The sequence below is a fragment of the Eumetopias jubatus genome, unplaced genomic scaffold (genome assembly GCF_037043125.1).
Source record: "Eumetopias jubatus isolate StellerSeaLion01/CBP00866 unplaced genomic scaffold, mEumJub1_p1.0 scaffold_12, whole genome shotgun sequence".
Taxonomy (NCBI): Eukaryota; Metazoa; Chordata; class Mammalia; order Carnivora; family Otariidae; genus Eumetopias; species Eumetopias jubatus.
In genome coordinates, this window is record NW_028274818.1 from 24,071,099 (window position 1) to 24,093,863 (window position 22,765).

The 22,765-nt window shown below is 34.7% G+C and overlaps 1 protein-coding gene across 5 annotated transcripts in view; it reads right to left on the minus strand.

The window, feature by feature from the left end:
• KCNT2 (potassium sodium-activated channel subfamily T member 2) overlaps positions 1 to 22,765 on the minus strand; it is a 361,260-nt gene that overhangs the window by 245,606 nt on the left and 92,889 nt on the right. For all 5 annotated transcript variants that reach the window (XM_028104755.2, XM_028104754.2, XM_028104753.2 and 2 more), the window contains exons 2-3: positions 15,061 to 15,140; positions 12,800 to 12,899 (exon numbers count right to left, since the gene is read on the minus strand). In XM_028104755.2, the coding sequence (XP_027960556.1) occupies positions 12,800 to 12,899; positions 15,061 to 15,140 (180 nt within the window). The remainder of the gene's footprint in view (positions 1 to 12,799; positions 12,900 to 15,060; positions 15,141 to 22,765) is intronic.

Genomic DNA, 22,765 nt, shown 5'->3' on the forward strand with positions numbered 1-22,765 from the left:
CCCAACTCTTCTTCATAAAATGAACTTATCATGAAAAAGGAATGTAGGATCTGATCTGCACATTTCTAGATCATCTCCAAAACAAAGAAGAGAGAAAACAAACTGGCAACCAGACCATAATTCCAAATGCAGCTTCAAGCCCACTGACAAAAAGGCATTACAAGGAAAGAATATCTATACAGGAATATTTACTGTAGCAGGAAAGGAAGTGGAAGAGAATTAAAGTAGCCTCATGATCAACAATAGAAAAAAAAACATGAAAACGATAAAAAAAAGTCATCGAAAAGACGATGCTTATAATATTGACCTAACTACATCAGTGTGAGCATGTTATGTATACGTATTTATATAGAGAGAATTTACAAAAGATTGGTCATCAAAGTACTGTAGGTACTTATTTCCAGATGTTGATATTTTAGGCAACTTTTACTTCCTTTCCTTGCCATAGGTATTTATATAGTAATAATCACGAACCAACTATAAAATCCTGAAAAATAAAATAAGTTTCACTTTTGTTCATTATAAAAACGAAACAACAAAAGCAAACATAAAAACAAAATGTATGGGATTTGGTTTTTCAGACTGAACTAGGTTTACAGATAAAATCCACTCTTGAAGCATCATTATGAAAACTGGAAGAACCATATCAAACCATTGAAATTACGGCAAAAATTAAATATAGAAAGTTGGTGACCTGTAGCCTCAGCCACTTTTCACAGCATGCTTATTTATGGCTTCTCCAAAAGGTAAAAACATAGCTGCTAAAAAATGTCAGAGAAGCTTTAGCAGCTGAGGCAGAAGTCCAGGGGTGAATATGTTAACAAGAAGAATAAAGCATTTGCTAAATACATGAAAGTCATACGGTCAATATGTGGGGCATAATTTATATGAAACGACTTTTGACTCACAAACTCAAGATGAACACAGATTGATAGTTCTCCAAGAAAACAATTGCAGCTCGTATTCTATTAACAGAAGTATAATACCCTAAACCAGGGTGGAAATTATAAAACTCTCCTAACCATAACAAATACTGAGAACTGAGTACTATGTATGGTACTAGGCCCACATCCCAAAGACATATAAAATTTAGTGTGCTTCCAAAACCAAGGAGACCACAGTACAGATGCATAGTAGAGTCTTGACAATATATTAGGAAGATTTTTCAATAACTGATTCCTTTCAAAACACTAGATATACTTCATACCAGGTTAGACAGCCAGCTGTGAGGAGTACTGTAGGGAGGACTAAATGCTGACTCTCTAAGAGACTGGACTTTAAGAGTCTTTCCATCCCATGTGCACTGGCTGAAGCTTTCTATCAACACTCCTCTCCCCTCTCCAGGGTATAGAGTTGAGTGCAAAAAGGCACTCTTCAGCTAAAGGCTACATTTCTCAGCCTTTGTGTGAAAGTGTGGTGATATGACTGATTCTCACATGAGATCTGAGAATAAAATGCAAGTAAAAGTGATGCTTGTCATTTGTTGCCAATAATTTCAAGTATATATATACCTTCTCCATGCTCTGTTTACTTTTCCCAAAGCTGTTTGCAGAGGATGTTTAGGTCTTAGACAGCACATAGACACAAAATAGAAGTGGTTTTCATACATAATAATGTACTTACCATGTTACAGAGTGTGTGCGTGCATGTATGTGTGAATCACCCAAACAAAGAAAAGATCTACAGTAAGAACACACCAGCATTAGACTCCAGCAAACAAAAAAATTCTTTTGAATTTTTGATATTATATATTAGAGCACTTGGTGCTACTTTAATCTGTACTGTAGCCAATATACATGAGAGAAGAAAAGGTCTACATTATAACATTCCTTCCAATTGGTCATCAGATATTAAAAAGATATTGTGGGGGTGCCTGTGTGGCTCAGTCAGTTAAGTGTCTGACTTGCATCAGGTCATGATGTCAGGATCCCAGGGCCAGTGGAACCCCAGGTCCACTGGGCTCTATGCTCAGCAGAGAGTCTGCTTCTCCCTCTCCCTCTGCCCCTCCCCTCACTTGTACGCACGTGCTCTCTCTCTCTTTCTCAAATAAATAAATAAATAAAATCTTTAAAAATACATATATAAATAAAAGATTTCTTCTTTTGATAACTATTACCCTAAAGAGGAAATAATCTTTAAAATATGAATGTCACGCAAACATTTGTTGCTCTATTAGGCACTGATTTTCAATGTAAATCCAAATACCATACAATATAAGCACATTCGTGTGCTCCTTACCTTGTCCCTATCACTTGATGTTAAAAACTAATAATCACTTCCACAGTTTTTAAAGTGCAAGGGAATGCATTCGTTTTGACACACAGTGGAGAACTGTAAGCACCAGCAGGCAATGAGTCAATGCTGATGGCTCATCTCTCAGTGAAATTCATAAGCAACATGCCAGAGATATGTTTCCTTTGCTAATGCTTTTAAATCATTTACTACAAACTGTGTACATGTATTTACACAGAGAGAATTTACAAAAGATAGGTCATCAAAGTACTTTAGGTACTTATTTCCAGATGTTGATATTTTAGGCAATTTCTATTTCCTTTCCTTGCCATAGGTATTTATATAGTAATATATAGTAATAATCACAAACCAAGCGTTTGTCATTTGTGCAATTTTATACATTAACAATAATATTTTTTTCATATCCTCAGTTTGTCCATACTTGCAACATTTTCTTATCAGTTTTGACTCTAAAGGGACTTAAAAATAAAGCAAAGCAGCACAAACTATCCACAGCTTTATTATGTCAGAAGCTCTAATTAAATAAATCTCTTTGCTGAATTAGCCTCATTATTTTAAAATAGAGCCTGTGCCCATAAAGGCCACTTCTGTTTTTCATTAACCAATACTGCATTGACTATGGGAACTGAACAGAACATTGTATTCAAAATGGAGCCATAAGTTATGTTGTTATGTTTTTTAATTGCAGTAATCCGGTTTTTCAAATGTATATCCTCTATAATTATGGCTAAATATTCTCAGTAATATGACACAGAAGTTAATTGTAGGAAACTTTGTTCCTCTTAATGTTTTTCAAGTAATATAATTTTACTCTGCCATCATCCCCCAATGCCCTTTCACCCTTAGAGAAATTCTTCTATCATGTCTCATTTAATGATTTTCAGGTCTCTCTAATGTACATTTTATTTATAAATCATCAAGTTTTAATAACTATTCTGGTATGTGTTTAGAAAGAAGTGCGGCATGAACCATTTTTAATAATACATAGACAGAAGAATGTAATAAATGTAATATGCACTGGCATGTCTAGCCAGTGGTCTTCAATCATCTTGACTGTGCAACACCATCAATAAAACTATTGAACATAATTTCATTAACTCAAAAACATTCACTGATGCACGAAGTCCTACACTAAGTATGAGAGCTACAGAGGCAAACGGAACATGGTCCTTGCCTTCCATAAGCATATAGAGAGAACAGAGAAGTAAATAGTAAAATCAAGGGCAATGAGTTAAGTGTTGGGAAAGAAGTATGCAGGGGAGGTTCAGAGAATTCCCAGAGGCCACTCCTAACCCAGAAATTAGGCTATAATCATGATGTCAGGTAAGAATTTCAGATAAGGTATTATACAAGAAATTGTTACCCTGAAGGTCCAGAAGTCCTGAGGCAAGTTAAAAAGGAGTGGGGAGTGAGGAACAAGAATGGAAAAGAGAGATCAAGAAGAGCAGAATATCCCAAGGCCCAGAGACAATGGAGAGCAGAATATGTCCAAGTGGCTTCAGGTAGGTCAGAATGGCTGGATGGCAGGTTGGTGACGTGAAATAAGCACAGGTCAGATTATAAAGGACCTTCATTTATGCAGTTATTCACTCACTCATTTAATAAATAAGTACTGAGCATCAAATTTGTGCCAGGTTCTGAGAATTCAGATAACAACCTGTGCCCTCATGGGATAGCCACTGCAATCCCCATGGAATATACAGAAAACATAACAAACAAGTAAACTATGTACAATATACAAAAGAGATAAAGGCAATGGAGAAAAGTTAAAAGGGAAAAGAAAAAAGTATTCGAAGGAGTCTTGTGAGGAGAATACAATTTTAAACAGGATATTTAGGTAAAGCTTCACTGAAAATACAATTTTGAGTAAGATCTGAGGAAGTGTGCCTTATGTTATCTGATGGAAGAGAATTCCAGACAGAGGGAACAGCAGGTATGAAGGCCCTGAGCCAGGATTGTGGCTAGTATATTCCAGAAACAGAGAAGAGGCCAATGTGGCTGGAGCAAAATGGGTGGTGGCTGAAGAGGAGGAGGTGAAGTTACAGAGAAACAGGAATTCTCACAGCCGTGGTAAGCACTACAGCATTTCAAACACAGCTGTGTAAAGATCCGACTTAGACTTTAAAGGAATACTGGCTGCTATATTAAGAATAAACCAAAGGGGAGCAAAGGCAGAATTAGCAGGACTAATTAGAATGGCTACTGCAGTACCCAGGTGACAGAAGGTGGCTTGTGCCAGGATGGCAGCATTGAGAAGTGGTTGTATGCTGGATATATTTTCAAAGTAGAAATGACAGAATTTTCTAAGGGGTTTGCATATGCTGCAGAGTGTGAGACCAAAAGAGAAGTTAAGAATAACTCTAAAGCATTTGGCCTGAGCAACTGTTAGGTTGGAATTTGGTTCAGCTGAAATGTGGAAAGCTGAGAGTAGAGCAGGGTTGGGGGAAGGACAGAGTTGTCACATGTTGAGATGTGGAAGAGCACAGAAGAAGCAGACCGGAACATGGCAAGTTTGAAATGCCTATTAAACATCCAAGTAGAAAGGATGAATATGCAGTTCAAATGGGGGAAATGGGAAGGTCCTGGCTTCCTGCAGTCAGTGATTTAAACAGGGATGAAAAGCATAAAAAGATTAGAGCTGGGGTGCCTGGGTGGCTTACTTGGTTAAGCAGCCGACTCTTGATTTTGGCTTAGGTCATGATCTCGGGGGTCCTGGAATCCCCATTTCTGGCTTCGCACTCAGCAAGGAGTCTGCTGGAGATTCTCTCTCTCCCTTTCCCTCTGCCCCTCCTGCTGCTTGTGCTCTCTCTCTCTCTCAAATAAGTATATAAATAAATCTTTAAAAAAAAAGATTAGTGCTGAAGGCCTCAAAGCAAAGGGCAAATATGAAAAAAATTCTGCTTCTCTGTATGTAAGGTAGGAATAATAAGATTAAGTGTATACTGAAGGAAATAACATAAATAAAACAACTAGTTCAATGCCAGAAAATAGCAAGAATTTCAAAATATACAACCTTTCACAGGCTGAAAATTCCCTGAGGGTAGTGAGTGTTCCTTTTCTTACTTATACCATGATTCATAGCAATATAAATACATGCTAAGTATTCAATAAAGATATAGCAAAATAGACATAATTATATTTCATTAAATGAATTAAAATTTTATAAAGAATTATCACAAATTATTACACGATAAAATTTCACTTGATAATCTTTAACCCTTTAATAAATACAGAATAATTTTCTGTCTAAACAAGCTGAGGAGTAACCAATTCATTTAAATGCATATTATACTATCACTCTCCATTTTACTTTGATCTTATTTCTCAATTTTCTTAGGACAACTCCACATGCAAAAATAACTACAAAAGTTAGCCATCAAATTTGTCTTGTGTTTTGAAAATTATTTTAAATTTAGTAGGCTGGACAGGAACCCAAAGTGGTGATGAGTTAGAAATTATTACACAGCCAGTTCCCTTACCTACTATTTCCACCAAAGGATAGATCTTAAAAGGGGAAGTGTATAAATGAACAGAAATGCAATTTAATAGAAGCAACATGATAATGAATGTAAAAATAGGTTAAAATAAGTCAGTAAGTCATTTAACTCAAATAAGATAAAGAGCTACACAAGCTAAATCTGAGACTTAAGATAGTCATGCATCCCAATAAATGCTGGAGTGTTTCAAGAGTTACAACTAGATTTTTGTTGTTGTTGTTGTTGTTTTGTTTTGGTTTTGATTTTTGGTTATTTTTAGATTCCACATATCATTTTCTAACTTATTTCACTTAGCATAATGCCCTCAAGGAATCTTAAAAAAAAAAAAAAGTAACATCCAGTGGAACTGGAAATACTTATAAAGCTGGTATACAAAAGAGTATATCTTTTTGGTGTATATGTAAATCAAGAACAGACAGGTATGTGGGTCTTTAAAAAGATTAACCCCATATTAAACAATTACTTAGAGTACTTTGGTTAGCAATAAAAATGATATGGGTTGGTGTCCAGTATTAGCATTAGATAAGTAGATAATAAAAGAAGAGATGTTTATTTTTTTACTAGAGTGCTATTTTTTTAAGCATATTTATTTATTTAAGTAATCTCTATACCCAGCATGGGGTTCAAACTCATGACTCATGATCAACAGTTGCATGCTCTTCTGACTTAGCCAGCCAAATACCACAAGAGATGTTTAAAAAAAGAACTTACAAAGATTATGTTCATTTATTAACTGAAAGCCAGATCAATTTAATTGTGACAAACCACTAAAACATTCTTAAGAAAGTGAATTCCATAGACCATCCTTTAAAATTATAATACAAAGAGAAGGAGTCAAGATGGTGGAGAAGTAAGGGAACTCTGGGCTTTCCTCCTCCCTTGAACACAGGTGTTACTGAGGTCAGATCACTTGGAACACCCAGGAAATCCATCTGAGAACTGGGAGAAGTTGGTCACAGTTGGAGTACAACTGGTCACAGTTGGAGGGAGACGGCATGCCAGGTGCCAGGTGCATGGAAGTGAATTGGGTGAGAGAAAAACTGCAGTGCCACAGAAAGGAAGGAACCCTTTCTGTGGAGAGAGAAAAGGGAGAGAAAGAGAGAGGGATTGAGAGTGCAACATTGAGTTCACACAAGAAGAAAACTTCTCTGGACCATGGATTGGGAGCAGGGGTAATGAGTGTCACAGTGGGGGGAGGTAGGTCCCCACAATGCCAGGTCCTTTAAGATTTGAAGTCTTGAATCCCAGATGTGAACCAAAGATAAAATGCAGGGGAGGTGTAGGACCAGGCACAGATCTCACTATTCTGTGAGGGCTTCCTAAACAGCAGGGAGTGTGGGATCCCCTGTCTGGGATGAGAGAGTGTCATGGCACCATTTTCCCCATTGCCACCAATATGTGGAAATTCAGAGAGCAACACAGTGGCCCCCAGTGGAGGCAGAATATGTTTACACCAAACCCTGCCCCCCTGTGCCTGGCAAGTGCATATTTCCTGGGGTAGGTCTGACTCTGAGCCAGCGCAGCAGGTGTCTCCCCCAGAATACCACCTACCACAGGCAGCACCCTACATACACCAAGGCTACTGATCACTCTGCAGTTTCTGCTGGAAATAGGACCAGGCTTTGCTTTTTTTTTCCCCCCTTTGGAATCAGGCTTATAGTTTTTTGTTTGTTTGTTTGTTGATTTTTCATTTCCTTTTTTCTCTCTCTCTTTTTTTTGATCAGGCATTGTTTTTCTTTTTTTCTTTTTTCCAGACTTATGTTAACAAGCAAATCAAAGCACATCTAGTTAAAGGTCCAAGCACTCCCCACTGCAAGCAAAGAGGAACTCTGTAGAAGACTGACCAGTGGGAAAGAGCAGACAAACTGCAATAGTAGAGTGCACATGCACATGCATACACCAGAAACACTTCCTGAAGTGTCAGGCCCTGCAGAGTGTATGACCCCTTTTTAATGTAGCAGGACACATAACAAGCTTTCAAAACACACAAAAGACAGAAACTTAGCCAAAATGACAAGATGGAGGAATTTTCCCCAAAAGAAAGGTCAAGAAGAAATCATAACCAGGTACTTGCTCAAAACAGATATACGCAATATATCTGAACAAGAATTTAGACCAACAGTCATAAACTACTAGCTGGGCTTGAAAAAAAAAGCATAGAGGATACCAGAGAAATCCTTGATGCAGAGATAATAGACCTAAAAACTAGTCAGGCTGAAATAAAAAGTGCTATAACTGAAATGCAGAACCAACTGGATATAATCACAATGAGGATGGAAGAAGCAGTGGAGAGAATAGGTGATACAGAAGATAAAACTATGGAAAATAATGAAGCTGAAAAGAAGAAGGGAAGAAAACTACTAGATCATGAAGTTAGATTTAGGGAACTCAGAAATTCCATTAAGTAAAATAATATCCATATCATAGGAGCCCCAGAAGAAGAAGAACAGGAAAGGGGGGCAGAAGATTTACTTGAACAAATTATACCTGAGAATTTCCCTGATCTGGGGAAGGAAACAGGCATTCAAGTCCAAGACGCACAGAGCACTCTCCTCAAAATAACAAAAACAGCTCAACACTGCGACTATCATAGTGAAACTTGCAAAATACAAAGATAAAGAGAAAATTCTGAAAGCAGCTAGGGACAAAAGGTCCTTATCCTACAAGGGAAGACACATAAGGTTAGCAGTAGACCTTGCAGGCCAGAAGAGAATGGCAGGAAATTTTCAAATTGCTAAATGGGAAAAATATGCAGCAAGAATACTTTATCCAGCAAGGCTGTCATTCAGAATAGAAGGAGAGAGAAAGAGTTTCCAAGACAAGCAAAAAACTAAAGGAGTTCATGAACACTAAACCAGCTCTGTGAGATATATTAAAGGGGACCCTTTGAGTGGAAAAGAGAGTCCAAAAGCAACAAAGAATAGAAAGGAACAGAGACAATCTACAGGAACAATGACATTACAGGTAATACAATGGCATTAAATTCATATCTCTCAATAATTACTCAATGTAAAGGACGAAAATCTCTAATAAAAAGGCATATGGTATCAGAATGGATAAAAAAAAAAATAAGACCCATCAATATGCTGCTTAAAAGAGACTCATTTTAGACACAAAGATACTTCCAGATTGAAAGTGAGGGGATGGAGAACCATTTATCATGCCAATGGACATCAAAAGAAAGCTGTAGTAGACATACTTATGTCAGAAAAACTAGATTTTAAACCAAAGACTGTAATAAGAGATGAAAAGGGTATAAATCATAATAATGTCTATCAAACAAGATCTAACAACTGTAAATATTTATGCCCCTTACGTGAGAGTAGCCAAATAAATAGTCAATTAATATCAAACTTAAAGAAGCTCATTGATAATAATACAATAATAGTAGGGGACTTTAACACCTCACTCATAGAAATGGACAAATCATCTAAGCAGAAGAGCAACAAGAAAACAGTGACACACTGGACCAGATGGACTTAACAGATATATTCAGAGCATTTCATCCTAAAGCAGCAGAATACAAATTCTTTTTGAGTACACATGAAACATTTTCCAGAATAGATCACATACTAAGTCACAAATCAGGCCTTAACCACTACAAAAAGACTGAGATCATACCATGCATATTTTCAGACCACACTGCTATGAAACTTGAAGTCAATCATAGGAAAACATTTGGAAAGACCATAGATACCTACTAAAGAATGAATGCATCAACCAGGAAATTAAAGAAAAATTTTTAAAAATACATGGAAGTCTATGAACATGAAAACATTACAGTTCAAAACCTTTGGGATGCAGCAAAGGCAGTCCTAAGAGGTAAGTATATAACAATACAGGCCTTCCTCAAAAAGCAAGAAAAGTCTCAAATACACAACCTAAACTTACATCTAAAGGAGCTGGGAAAACAACAACAAATAAAGTCTAAATCCAGCAGAAGAAGAGAAATAATAAAGATTAATGATATAGAAACCAAAAAAATAGTAGAACAGATCAACAAAACCAGGAACTGTTTCTTTAAAAGAATTAACAAAATTGATAAACACCAAGGCAGACTTAACAAAAAGAAAAGAGAAAGGACCCAAATAAATAAAATTATGAATGAAAGAGGAGAGATCACAATCAACACCTTAGAAATACAAACAACTATAAGAGAATATTAGGAACAATTATACACCAACAAATCAGGCAATCTGGAAGAAATGGATAAATTCCTAGAAACATATAAACTACCAAAACTGAATCAGAAAGAGTAAATCTGTGAATAGACCCATAACCAGCAAAGAAATTGAATCAGTAATCAAAAATCTCCCAACAAACAAGAGTCCAGGCCCGGATGGCTTCCCAGGGGAATTCTACCAAATATTTAAAGAAGACTTAATACTTATTCTTCTGTTCCAAAAGTGTTCCAAAAAGTAGAAATGGTAGGAAAACTTCTAAACTCATTTTATAAGGCCAGCATTACCTTGATTCCAACCAGACAAAGAACCCACTAAAAAGGATAATTACAGATCAGTATCCTTGATGAACATGGACGCAAAAGTTCTCAACAAGATACTAGCTAATTGAATCCAATAGTACATTAAAAGGATTATTCACCATGACCAGGTGGAATTTATTCCTGGGCTGCAAGGGTGGTTCAATATCTGCAAATCAATCAAGGTGATACATCACATTAATAAAAGAAAGGATAAGAACCATATGATCCTCTCAATAGATGCAGAAAAAGCATTTGACAAAACACGACATCCTTTCTTGATAAAAATCCTCAAGAAAGTAAGGATAGAAGGAACATACCTCAAGATCATAAAGGCCATATATGAAAGAATCACAGCTAACATCATCCTCAATGGAGGAAAATGAAGAACTTTTCCCCTAAGGTCAGGAACAAAACAGAGATGTCCACTCTCACCACTGTTGTTCAACATAGTACTGGAAGTCCTAGATTCAGCAATCAGACAACTAAAAGTAATAAAAGACATCCAAAATGACAAGGAAGAAGTCAAACTTTCACTCATCGCAGACAACATGATACTTTATGTAGAAAACCCAAAAGACCCCAACAAAAAATCTCTAGAACTAATACAGGAATTCAGCAAAGTTGTAGGATATAAAACCAACACAGAAGTCTGTTACATTTCTATACACCAATAATGAAGCAGCAGAAAGAGAAATCAAGGAATCAATCTCATTTATAATTGTACCAAAGACCATAAGATACCTAGGAATAAACCTAACCAAAAAGGTAAAAGATCTGTACCCTAAAACTATAGAACACTTATGAAACAAATTGAGGAAGACACAAAGAAATGGAAAAACATTCCATGCTCATGGACTGGAAGAACAAACATTGTTAAAATGTCTATGCTACCCAAAGCAACCTACACATTCAGCAATCCCTATCAAAATAACACCAGCATTTTTCACAGAGCTAGAACAAACAATTCTAAAATTTGTATGGAACCAGAAGAGACCCAAAACAGCCAAAGTAATGTTGAAAAAGAGAAGCAAAGCTGGAGGTGTCACAATTCTGGACTTCAAGCTATATTACAAGGTGTAGTCATCAAGACAGTATGGTACTGGCACAAAGACAAAGATATAGATCAATGGAACAGAATAGAGAACCTAGAAATGAACCCACAACTATATGGTCGACTAATCTTTGACAAAGGAGGAAAGAATATCCAATGGAAAAAAAGACAGTCTCTTCAACAAATGGTGTTGGGAAAATTGGTCAGCCACATGGAGAGGAATGAAACTGACCACTTTCTTAAACCATACACAAAAATAAATTGAAAATGAATGAAAGACCTAAATGTGAGACAGGAAACCATCAAAATCCTAGCGAGAACACAGGCAGCAAGTTCTTTGACCTCACCACAGCAACTTCTTGCTAGCACACTTCTGCACAGCAAAGGAAACAATCAACAAAACTAAAAGGCAACTTACAGAATGGAAGAAGATATTCACAAATAACATATCAGGTAAAGGGCTAGTATCCAAAATCTATAAAGGACTCATCAAACACAACACCCAAAAAACAACAACAAAAAAATCCAGTTAAGAAATGGGAAGAAGACATGAACAGACATTTCTCCAAAGAAGACATATAAATGACTAAGAGACACATGAAAAAATGTTCAACATCACTCAGCATCAGGGAAATGCAAATTAAAACTGCAATGAGAATAGCAATTGCACTACTAGGTATTTATCCAAAGGATAAAAAATAATTATTTAAAAGGGCCCTGCACCCCAATGTTTATAGCAGCACTATCCACAATAGCCAAAATATGGAAAGAGCCCAAATGTCCATTGACTGATGAATGGATAAATTGAGTGATATATATATATATCTCTATTCCAAATGGAATATTACACAGTTATCAAAAATAATGAAATCTTGCCATTTGCAATGACGTGGATGGAGCTAGAGTGTATTATATATAAAATAAGTCAGTCAGAGAAAGACTCATATATGGAATTTAAGAAACAAAACAGATGAACATAGGTGAAAGGAAGGAAAAATAAGATAAAAACAGAGAAAGAGGGGCACCTGGGTAGCTCACTCAGTCCTTTAAGCGTCTGAGTGTTGGTTTTGGCTCAGGTCATGATCTCAGGGTCATGAGATAAAGCCCCAGGATGGACTCTGTGCTCAGCGTGGAGCCTGCTTGAGATTCTCTCTGTCTCCCTATGCCCTTCCCCTTGCTTTCTAAATAAATAAATAAATAAATAAATAAATATTTTTAGGCAAACTGTAAGAGACTCTTAACTATAGGGAACAAACTGAGAGTTGCTGGAGGGGAGGTGGGTTGGGGGTTGGGGTAAATGGGTGATGGGCATTCAGGAGGGCACTTGTAATGAGCACTGGGTGTTGTATCAAGTGATGAATCACTAAATTATTCCTCTGATACTAATACTACACTATGTTTTAACTAACTTTAATTTAAATAAAATATTGAAATAAAAATAAAAATAAATTAAATTATAATCCATTTCAAAGTAATAAAAAGAATATTGTTGGAGTTTGGACAAAGACACCTTACCATTCATTTCCTTGTGAAGGGTTTTCTAGTAGCACTCGGATTATGTATAATAAGCAGCTTAATAATTTGAGAGAAAAATTGAATAGACGAATTCTTAGACCTTTAAACAAAAAACAAAAATTTAATTTTTATTTGAACTTATTTCATGAAGGACCAAAAAAAATTGTCAAAAATAAAAACTTTAAGTACAGAACTTAAATTGTATTTAGAAACTATAATACCATAATTGTCTAAACTCTTAAATTTTAGGTAGCTGAATTTTAATTAGCTAAATATTTAAACAAAAACTGACATTGACAGATTGTATGCACTGAAAATGGCAATGAATATTATACCCAAGAATAAATCTAGGTTTGAGCATTCAGAAGCCACAAAAATCATTTCCAATCAAAATTGGTGCAAATATTCTTAGAAGCATAAGCAATTTTTGTATCCATGAATTTTGGAATAAATTTTAGCTAGCTAGAAAACCTAGCCACTTACAAGTTCATCAGATAGTTTATAAATCTTTTACTTTCAGAACACCTTGTGGATTTGATTATAGAGAAATTATAATCATGTATATAATTATATATGTACTCTCGATTAGTAATTATATAATTGTAGAAGAGTCATAATAGCATTTGCTGGAAAATACATGCATACACACACACTTTTTAGTTCGACCAGTTGAAACTCACTTTTGACTTTAGGTTGAATATCAATGAAATCTTTGATATTTGGGGGTATTAAGACTGCTATGTATGTATCTATAAAACTGTGTAGGTCACAGTTATGCAGCCTATAATACTTGATGATGAAGAAGAGCAATTAACAATAAGCAAAATATGCCTAAAGTCTGATTAATAGAAGCCTTACCTTTCCTGTAATTATCAGGTGGTATCTGATTCATGCATTATGAATAAAATTTTCAGAAAGTTCTTCTTATAATTATTATTTAATAAAATCTGGAAATGAAATGTCATTTTTTTTACTCTGCTATATATGAGTGTACTTGAAGTAATATTTCTTAACAGTAAAAGGTTAATGCTTATTAATTGTGTAATTTTTCCTAGGTTTCCCTATTAAAATGCTAGGTACATTTTATGGGTTAGCTTCTTCATAAAGTCTTTTAAACTGTTAATGAAATTGCCCTGGGTTTATAGAACTGGTCTACTCAAATGACTATTTAATCAAAGTTGGCTGCTGGTGAAGTATTCAAATAATGCATCTATCTTTTCTGGCCTGGAAAGATAGCATTGTTAGTATTAAAATCAAGAAAACCTATTCAGATGATGATGTGGCCACTTTAGGTAATACTTGTTGGTGGGACTTCCTTGGAAATGCTAAACAACCAGGCTGGAAAGGCATTAGCTATGATTAGCCTTAACTCTGCAGCTAACTTGCCATTAAGAATCTCTAACCAGTGTGCCTTATATACTGAAACAGTCCCTACCCTCGGTATTTGGATAAACTTCCACAACTTGGGCTTTTCTCTTTGAACCTATAGAGACACAACTTAATCTAGACCACCCCAAGAAGATTCCAGGGTCAAAAAGAACAAAAAGTCTACACAAATCCATAATATAGACTTCTCCATTGTTTGCTGACATTTTAAGCAATAATCACATGAAAAATTACATATTGACTCATTATATATGGCTTTTAAAAAATATGTGGCATTATAGGGAGGCGACAAGTATCACTGACATATCAGCCTTGAATGGTCTTAGGTCAGTGACTACGCCAATTTCATGTCTTCTTGAAGTTGAAATGTTTCCCAAATTTATCTGATGAGAAGAATTAGTGGAGTGTGAAACTCTGAGCTGAGGCCTACACTTCCTGATTCAAAATCTCCAGAGAAGGGTGCTAGTAATCTGTACATTTCAGAAAACCCTTGTTATCAGGCATGATTGGGAAGCATTAAACTCTTCCTCAATAAATCAGACAATTATTCCCGTTTGGTCAGAGCCTTCTCAGGATCCCTCACAGTTAAAATAAGGGGACCCACATTTAAATTATTTTCCTAAATGTCTCAACTAATCCACATGGTCCTCTCACAAGTCTGCTTATTGATGTGGGATTTGGGGAATTACAGGTATTCAAAAATCCTAACACCACCAAATGTAACATCTATAGCTTTCTAAACTTTTACTGCCTGGCAGAAAAGATTATCATATTTATTCTACATAAAAGATATTTTGCAAAAGGATTGCACGGCTGAATTTTTTTAGGCAAATATGTACAAACATATACACATGAGAATAAAATGAATGACTTACTTGATCTCTGGTTTTTGATAAAAAATAACTTTAGTCTCTCTTTAAATGTGTTTTCATTCATATAGAATTCAACTTGTACCCTGCAAGCCAAAGATAAAAATATAATTAATCTAAAGATGAATACATTTTAAAATAATTTTATTTAATGCATTATATACTTTGAGTGAATCCCCACTACAGAAAATGAAAAATGAGTAAAAATACTGAATTTTTTGGAGAGAAGCAGTTACTTTCTAATTCTAAACATAGAATAAGTTCAAATATCATATATATTTAATTCAATTATCGGTATTACCGGATGTAATGAATGGTATAGATAATTCAAAACAGCAATAATATGTGTCTTTGGAATAATTTTGAGTCAGTGTTTTCCCAAGTTTTTTCTCTGTCATTAGAATCAATTAGGTGTTTGAAGAATCCAGTTTGAACACCACCACCCGATATGCTGCATCAGAATCTTAAGGGACCAGCCTGAAAATCTATTTTTAAAAAGCCTTTCCATCCATTTTGAGCCTATTTGGGACACCACATTATGGGACATTTTACCTCTTTATTTATTTAAGTTTGTATTAAAATATACATGGATCAACAAAGGAGTAGTAACAACATGTAGAATGTTAAAGTCAACATAGCTAGGTTATAAACCAGACAAAAAATTAAGGAACTGAATATTACATATTTAATCTACAATACAATAATACCAACAGTCTAAAAAGTAGTAGCATGCTAATAAATACATTTGCTTTCTCCCTAAATTCCAGCAAACTTCTCTCATATGATGACATAATTAATATTTTCAAAATACTAGGTGAAAAGAAATATTATGTTCATGATGATTTGTTAATAATCATTTGAAATGTTATTTTTTATTTGAAATTTTCTTAATTAAATGGTCTCAAATACACTTATCTTATGTTTCCAAAACAGCTAAGAAAGCACTTTAATGTTTACACAAACAGACTTAATTTCATTTTTCCTAATATCACAAAATTTTGACAATGTGATCTTTATAAACTAGAAACTTTATTTTGTAACTCTTAGTCCCCTTCACCTATTTTGCACCTCCCAAGCCCTATCCCCTCTGGCAATCACCATTTTGTTATCCATATCTCTGAGTTTTGTTCCATTTTGTTTGTTCATTTGTTTTGTTTTTTAGATTACAAATATAAGTGGAATTCTAGTTTTAAAATAAGTCATAGGATGTAATGTACAGCAAGGTGACTATAGTCAATAATATTGTATTGCAAATTTGAAAGTTGATAAGAAAATAAATCCTAGAAGTTTTCATTACAAGAAAAGAAATTCTTTGTAAGTATGTATGGTGATAAATGGAAAGTAGATTTATTGTGGTGATCATTTCACAATGTATACCAATGTCAAATCATTATGCTTACACCTGAAACTAATATAATGTATGTCAATTATACTTCAATTAAAAAATTGCAATATCCTCTAGCAAAACACTTACGTATGCATGCTTACACATACACAAACATACATGCTACAAAAGTGCATGCACACACATAGAGACACAGAACTCCAGTAGTATCTTAGAAGTCCATCACTGAGTCTGTTTTCCTTGTTTTTTGGCTGAAAAGGCAGTTCATTTTAAATAAAGTAACTCTAATATTGATATCAAACTAAATTATTTCAAATCTGCTATGGATATAAAAGCAATTTTGAAAGGACATATGGCTATTATGCAAGTAATTCAGCAAAAGGCCATGCAGATTTGCTCTAGAGTCATCAAATTTATAAGACTATTAGTCCATTCTTACAATAATATTTGAAGTTCAGTACTGGGTTTAACTAAACAACAGAGGTTTAACTAAAATTAGGTCATTTAAAGCCTTATGCAAAATAATGAGGAATCTGGAAAGCATCTTATATGAGGACAAGTTTAAGAACTGGAAATGTTTAGCCTAAATATGAAGAGTTAGCAGTAACAGAATAGCAGTCTTTAAATATTGCAGTGGCCATCATTATTAAAATGAGATGATTCATAATATGATGCTCTATTGTATAAGATTAATCATAGAGAAATAGAATTAGGAATGAGATTACCCAATTTTGAAATGGCCATCATTGTGAAGTGAAGAGCTCTCCAATATATATAAATGTACCAAAGACTGGATAACACCTTGAAATGCTGTGACTATTTGTTTTTTTCCTGAGGTAAAGACAATGTTTCATTAGATAAATTCTCTCATTAAATGACTTCTAGCTTCCCTCTTCATTATAATATTATGTGAAGTAAAACTATTAATTAATCTAGTGATCTCTGAGACAGTATGATCACCAGGGAACATAAGACATTAAAGCATAAGTTTATACAAAGGGTATTTTTTAAAGCTAAAGCTAACATACAAAGCAAAATACTTTTGGATCCATGTCTTTTCTCAGGTACAGAAAAATGACCTTTAAGTTAACTCCTCATGATATTGAGCAGAGCTTTCTTTTATTTTTTAATAACAACTTTTCTGAGAATCAAAGCCAGTTAGTGTTAGTATTTCTTAGAGGACCTTCTTAGCACCATACAGTTCTCTAATACTCAGGGACTTAGTAGAGTTTAGTGTTTATCCTTCCTAATTTTTTCATGATTTTAATTTATTTTAATATTCTCTTCATATTTCTTTTTCCAGATTTAAATGTGCTTTCCCTTTTTTCCTTCTCTCCTTCCTTCCTACCTTCCTTCCTTCTTCCTTCCTTCCTTCCTTCTTTCCTTCCTTCTGTCCTTCCTTCCTTCCTTCCTTTTGTTCTTCTGAACTCTCTCCTCCATCTAACTTTATCTGAATTTACCTCCATCCAAATAGGTCAACTTAATGCACTCTTTCTGGACCTTCCCCAGAATCCCACAGTTTTAGTCACATTTATCCAGGTGCAATAGTGGAATTATAATTGTATTTAATAAAAAAATAAAATGGAATTACAATTACTAGGTGGTATGTTCTCCTATTGACACGTTTTCATTGTTTAGTAATATTAGCTTTCTATTGGTCCACGTTTTATTGTTTGATTTGCATAGACCCTGCATATTCTTTGTGACATTTATTTCTGGGTATTTTATAATTTTGGTTGTTATTTTTAAAGTGTTTTGTTCTAACCTTTAACTTTTGGTTTTAGTATTGTAAATAGCTACCATGTTGAATTCCTTCATATGCAATAATACTTCTTTTTCCAGGTTTATTGCTTGGGTTTTCTAGACAGACAATCATATCATCTAAAAATCTCCAATATTTTTATTTACATTTAATTGTTGTTATGTTGACTAGCACTTATTGAAGAAAAAATATCAACTGTGGTATGCATTCTTAGAAGGCCTCTTGTGCTTTAGCAATAATTATATTGTCAACCCTGGAATTGCAATAAACATTTATATCTTACTAAAACTCCTATCAGGAGTGGACAGATATTGATTGCTTTCAAAACCCTATCTTGATTCTATCAAATTGATGGTACCTTTTGGGGATTTTTTTTTTACATTGGTTTGGTGAATTGTTTTAATAGTTTTTCTATAATGCAATTATTTTCTTCAATTCTGGACTAGTTTGGTAGTCAGACTATAACAATTTTGATTAACACAAAGATGTTTTGTGTAACCATTGTCAATTTGCCTTAATATTGACTTTAATTTGTTACCTTTTTTTTTCTTTTCTTTTCCTTCTGTTGCTCTGGTTACTTGAATTTAGTATAAGAATCATGCAGGATCTTGTTAAAAGCTAATTTCCTTGTTTCACTCTTAAAATTCTTCTTTACTAAGATAGGCCTTACCATTTTGACCACACAAAAAATGATTCTGTCCCAGGCTATCCACACACTGTTCTTTCAGAAACACTATTTCACTTTTTTTCAAGTGCTAATAATGCTTTGGGCTCTGTAGGATGCCAAACCTTTGCAGATAGTCTCTTTGGAACTTGTAGTAGATCGCTACCAAACAAGATTTTTCTCCTATTTCTATTTGGTGCTGTCCCTTCCTACCTCCCTCTGAGTCTGCAATATTGGTCACGGAGTCCATGCATGAGTTTTTATGACTATACTCATGTCAAACAAGGCAATACCTGCCTGGACATTCTGGCCTCAGCAGACAGGTTCAGTGGATACATGTTAGTCTCTCTATGTATTTATTGGTGGGTGTTTTTCTTCGGAAAATCTACATCCAGATGTTAAGTTCATGGACATAGCTCCATTGCAATTCCCCCCATGTCTTAAGAACTTTGCACCTGGCATCATTTTTGTGCTTTTAAATTGGTGTATCCTTCTAACTCTATGTTTGGTGCTCTGACTCCAAAGATTAAGGAAAAAAAAGAAAATCTCTTTGTGTTCTACTGCCAGGTTTCTCTCACTCTATTCCGACCACACTATTAAGCCTAAAATGGGGCTTATACCTATGAGAATTACACATTCCCAAATATACATTATTGTAAATGTAGCCTTATTTTTCTAAAGTCATTGCTATGTGTTGAACTATGTCCCTTAAAAAGATATGTTGAAGTCCTAACCCCAGTACCTCATAATGCGACCTTATTTGGGAACGAGTCATTGCAGACATAATTAGTTAAATTAAGATGAGATCATACTGGAGTAGGATGGGTCTGTAATCCAATACCCCCGGTGTCTTTATTAGAGGAAAATTCGGACATTGACAAAGAAGAAAGATGGCCATGTGAAGAAAGAGACAAAGACTGGCCACAATCCCAGGAACACCTAGGGCTACAAGCTGAAAAGGCAAGTGAGGATTCTCCCCTAGAGACTTAGGAGAGAGCATAGCACAACCAACAACTTGCTTTCAAACTTCTATAATCCAGAGCTTGGAATTAATAAACCTCTGTCGTTTTAAGGCACATCATAAGGTTCTTTGTTATGGCAATCCTTCAAAACTAATACAGTAATATTCCATGACGATGACAGTAGCATTTCATAGTTATATGAAGTAAGTCTTTCAGAATGTAAGCTCCACGAGGGCCAGAACTGTATTTTGTTTTGTTCATGATTATATCTTTAGCATGTCACATATTACTTGGGACCCACTAGGCATTAACTGTGAGTGACTGAAGGCCTGAACAATCAGTGAGATCATATTATGCAACCATCAAAGAAACATGAAAGCTTGCCATTTACAACGACGTGGATAGAACTAGAGGGTATTATGCTAAGCAAAATAAGTCAATCAGAGAAAGACATGTATCATATGACCTCACTGACATGAGGAATTCTTAATCCCAGGAAACAAACTGAGGGTTGCTGAAGTGGTGGGGGGTGGGAGGGATGGGGTGGCTGGGTGATAGACATTGGGGAGGGTATGTGCCATGGTGAGTGCTGTGAATTGTGTAAGACTGATGAATCACAGACCTGTACCTCTGAAACAAATAATACATTATATGTTAAAAAAAAAAAAAAGATAGTAGGAAGGGAAAAATGAAGGGCGGGAAATCAGAGGGGGAGACGAACCATGAGAGACTATAGACTCTGAGAAACAAACTTAGGGTTCTAGAGGGGAGGGGGGTGGGGGATGGGTTAGCCTAGTGATGGGTATTAAAGAGGGCACATATTGAATGGAGCACTGGGTGTTATACGCAAACAATGAATCATGGAACACTACATCAAAAACTAATGATGTAATGTATGGTGATTAACATAATAAAATAAAATTTTTAAAAATTTAAAAAAATTTAAAAAAAAACTCATGTGCTCATGTGCAGTGTTCATTTGCAGGGCCTACTCTCTGCACTCTCTAATTTTATTTAAAAGAATTAAAGGTAAGCAACCCCATTTAACTTACCTTTACATGGGAAGCAAAAAATAAAGAAAGCCAGGATAAGTGTAAAGGTACATTTTTTCACCCTTGAAAAGATTTGCCTTTTCATACTCCCACCCAACTGCATGAGTAGGGGGCAGGTGTAGTTTAAGCCATTAAAAAAAAAAAAGAAAAAAGAGAACAGAAGAGAAAAAAAACAAAGAACTGTAAACAATAAAAAGTATCAAAAATACACAGCATTTAGGCTTGTAGTAAACTGTTTGATATGTATTATACATCTTACCACCACCACAAGAAAAAGATCAGATGCTTCAAACTCCTGTCCATTTCTTTTCTCTCACCTCAACTCTACTTTTTCCCACTACACACACACACACACACACAGACACACACACACACACAGACGCAAAAGCCCCCAAGATAAAATGCATACATACGTGTGTATACATACACACATAAATGTATATACTTGCATGCAAACATATACACATACATTCTGGAAATATAGAGCTTTTAGCCCCAGAAAGGCTTATAAATTTCCATAATATGACTACAGGCAGCACAGCCCCATCACAAACCTAACAGCCTCCCAATCAAAACTCATAACAACTACAACCTGCAAATCCTCTTTTCTTTTTCTCTATACTTTTAAGAAGAGGATACAAAATACCATGTAATCTCTAACTCAAATTGGAATAGTGCACCCAGTCATTTTAAAAAGTTAAAGGAAAATATAATGGGGCTCACACATCCCAGGACTGCTAGGAATGGCATGGTTAAATATCAAAGCCCAGTTTGGGGAAAAAGAAATCTGTGTTTTCAAAGAGGAACCCATTGGGTCTCAAATACTTAGGTCATGTTCAACAGATGCTAGTTCTTAGCATGAATCCAAAAATTACATGAAGACACTCATATACAATGAAAGAAGCACCTTTTAATTTTATATCATTAAATTCACCAATGATCTAAGACTTTATATCAATATTCAAAGAGCCTCTTTCATTTTGCATTCATAGGGAAAAGTCATATTTCAATAATGGGCACAGCTCACTAAGACATATATAGTTCTTTAGGATATTTTAGTACTTAGTACTCTTAATTCAAGTAAAAATAACATATATGACTTGGAATAGGTAAACCATATTGGGCTGAATATATTTAAAGACAAAGTGACACAATTTGGAGGAAGAAGGGAAAACAGTCAAAAACAGAATTTCACTCCAAAAATTGTAACATTAAAACTAATGGATTTTCTAGGGAAACTGACTTTTTTTCCCACATTAGTTTCTTTTTTTTTTTAGAATTCTTACTGCAGTTTATTTTTTAACAGGAGGAGCTGGAGTTCTGTCCTGAACCTACTTTTAGAATCTTGCTTTTTTTTCTTTTTATAAATTTTTTTAATTTTTATTTTATTATTTTATTATTTTTATTATATTATGTTAATTATGTTTACTTAAACATAGAAGATGCAGGCCTAGATTATCATTTTTAATTATCTCATGGTAATTCTTTTGTATATTCTTCTATATTAATAATATACTATTTTTTCACAAATCCCTTACATGTATAAATGGGGCTTCAGGTTTTGTTTACTATAAAGAAAAAAATCATCTATATTACTTAATAAATATAAATAAGTAATAAATACATTTTCTGCATTTTTCACTAAATAGCATGAAACCTGAACATCAAATTTTTTTTATTATGTTATGTTGATCACCATACATCATTAGTTTTTGATGTAGTGTTCCATGGTTCATTGTTTGCATATAACACCCGGTGCCCCGTACAGAATGTGTCCTCTTTAATACCCATCACCAGGCTAGGACAAAGAATATAGCAGTAATCTAAAAACCTTGTTAAAATCTCACCTTTAATAGTCAATAAAGTTGTCTCATGCAACTTTCCCAATACATTTTTCCCAAACTGTCCAAGAAGGCAGATAATGAA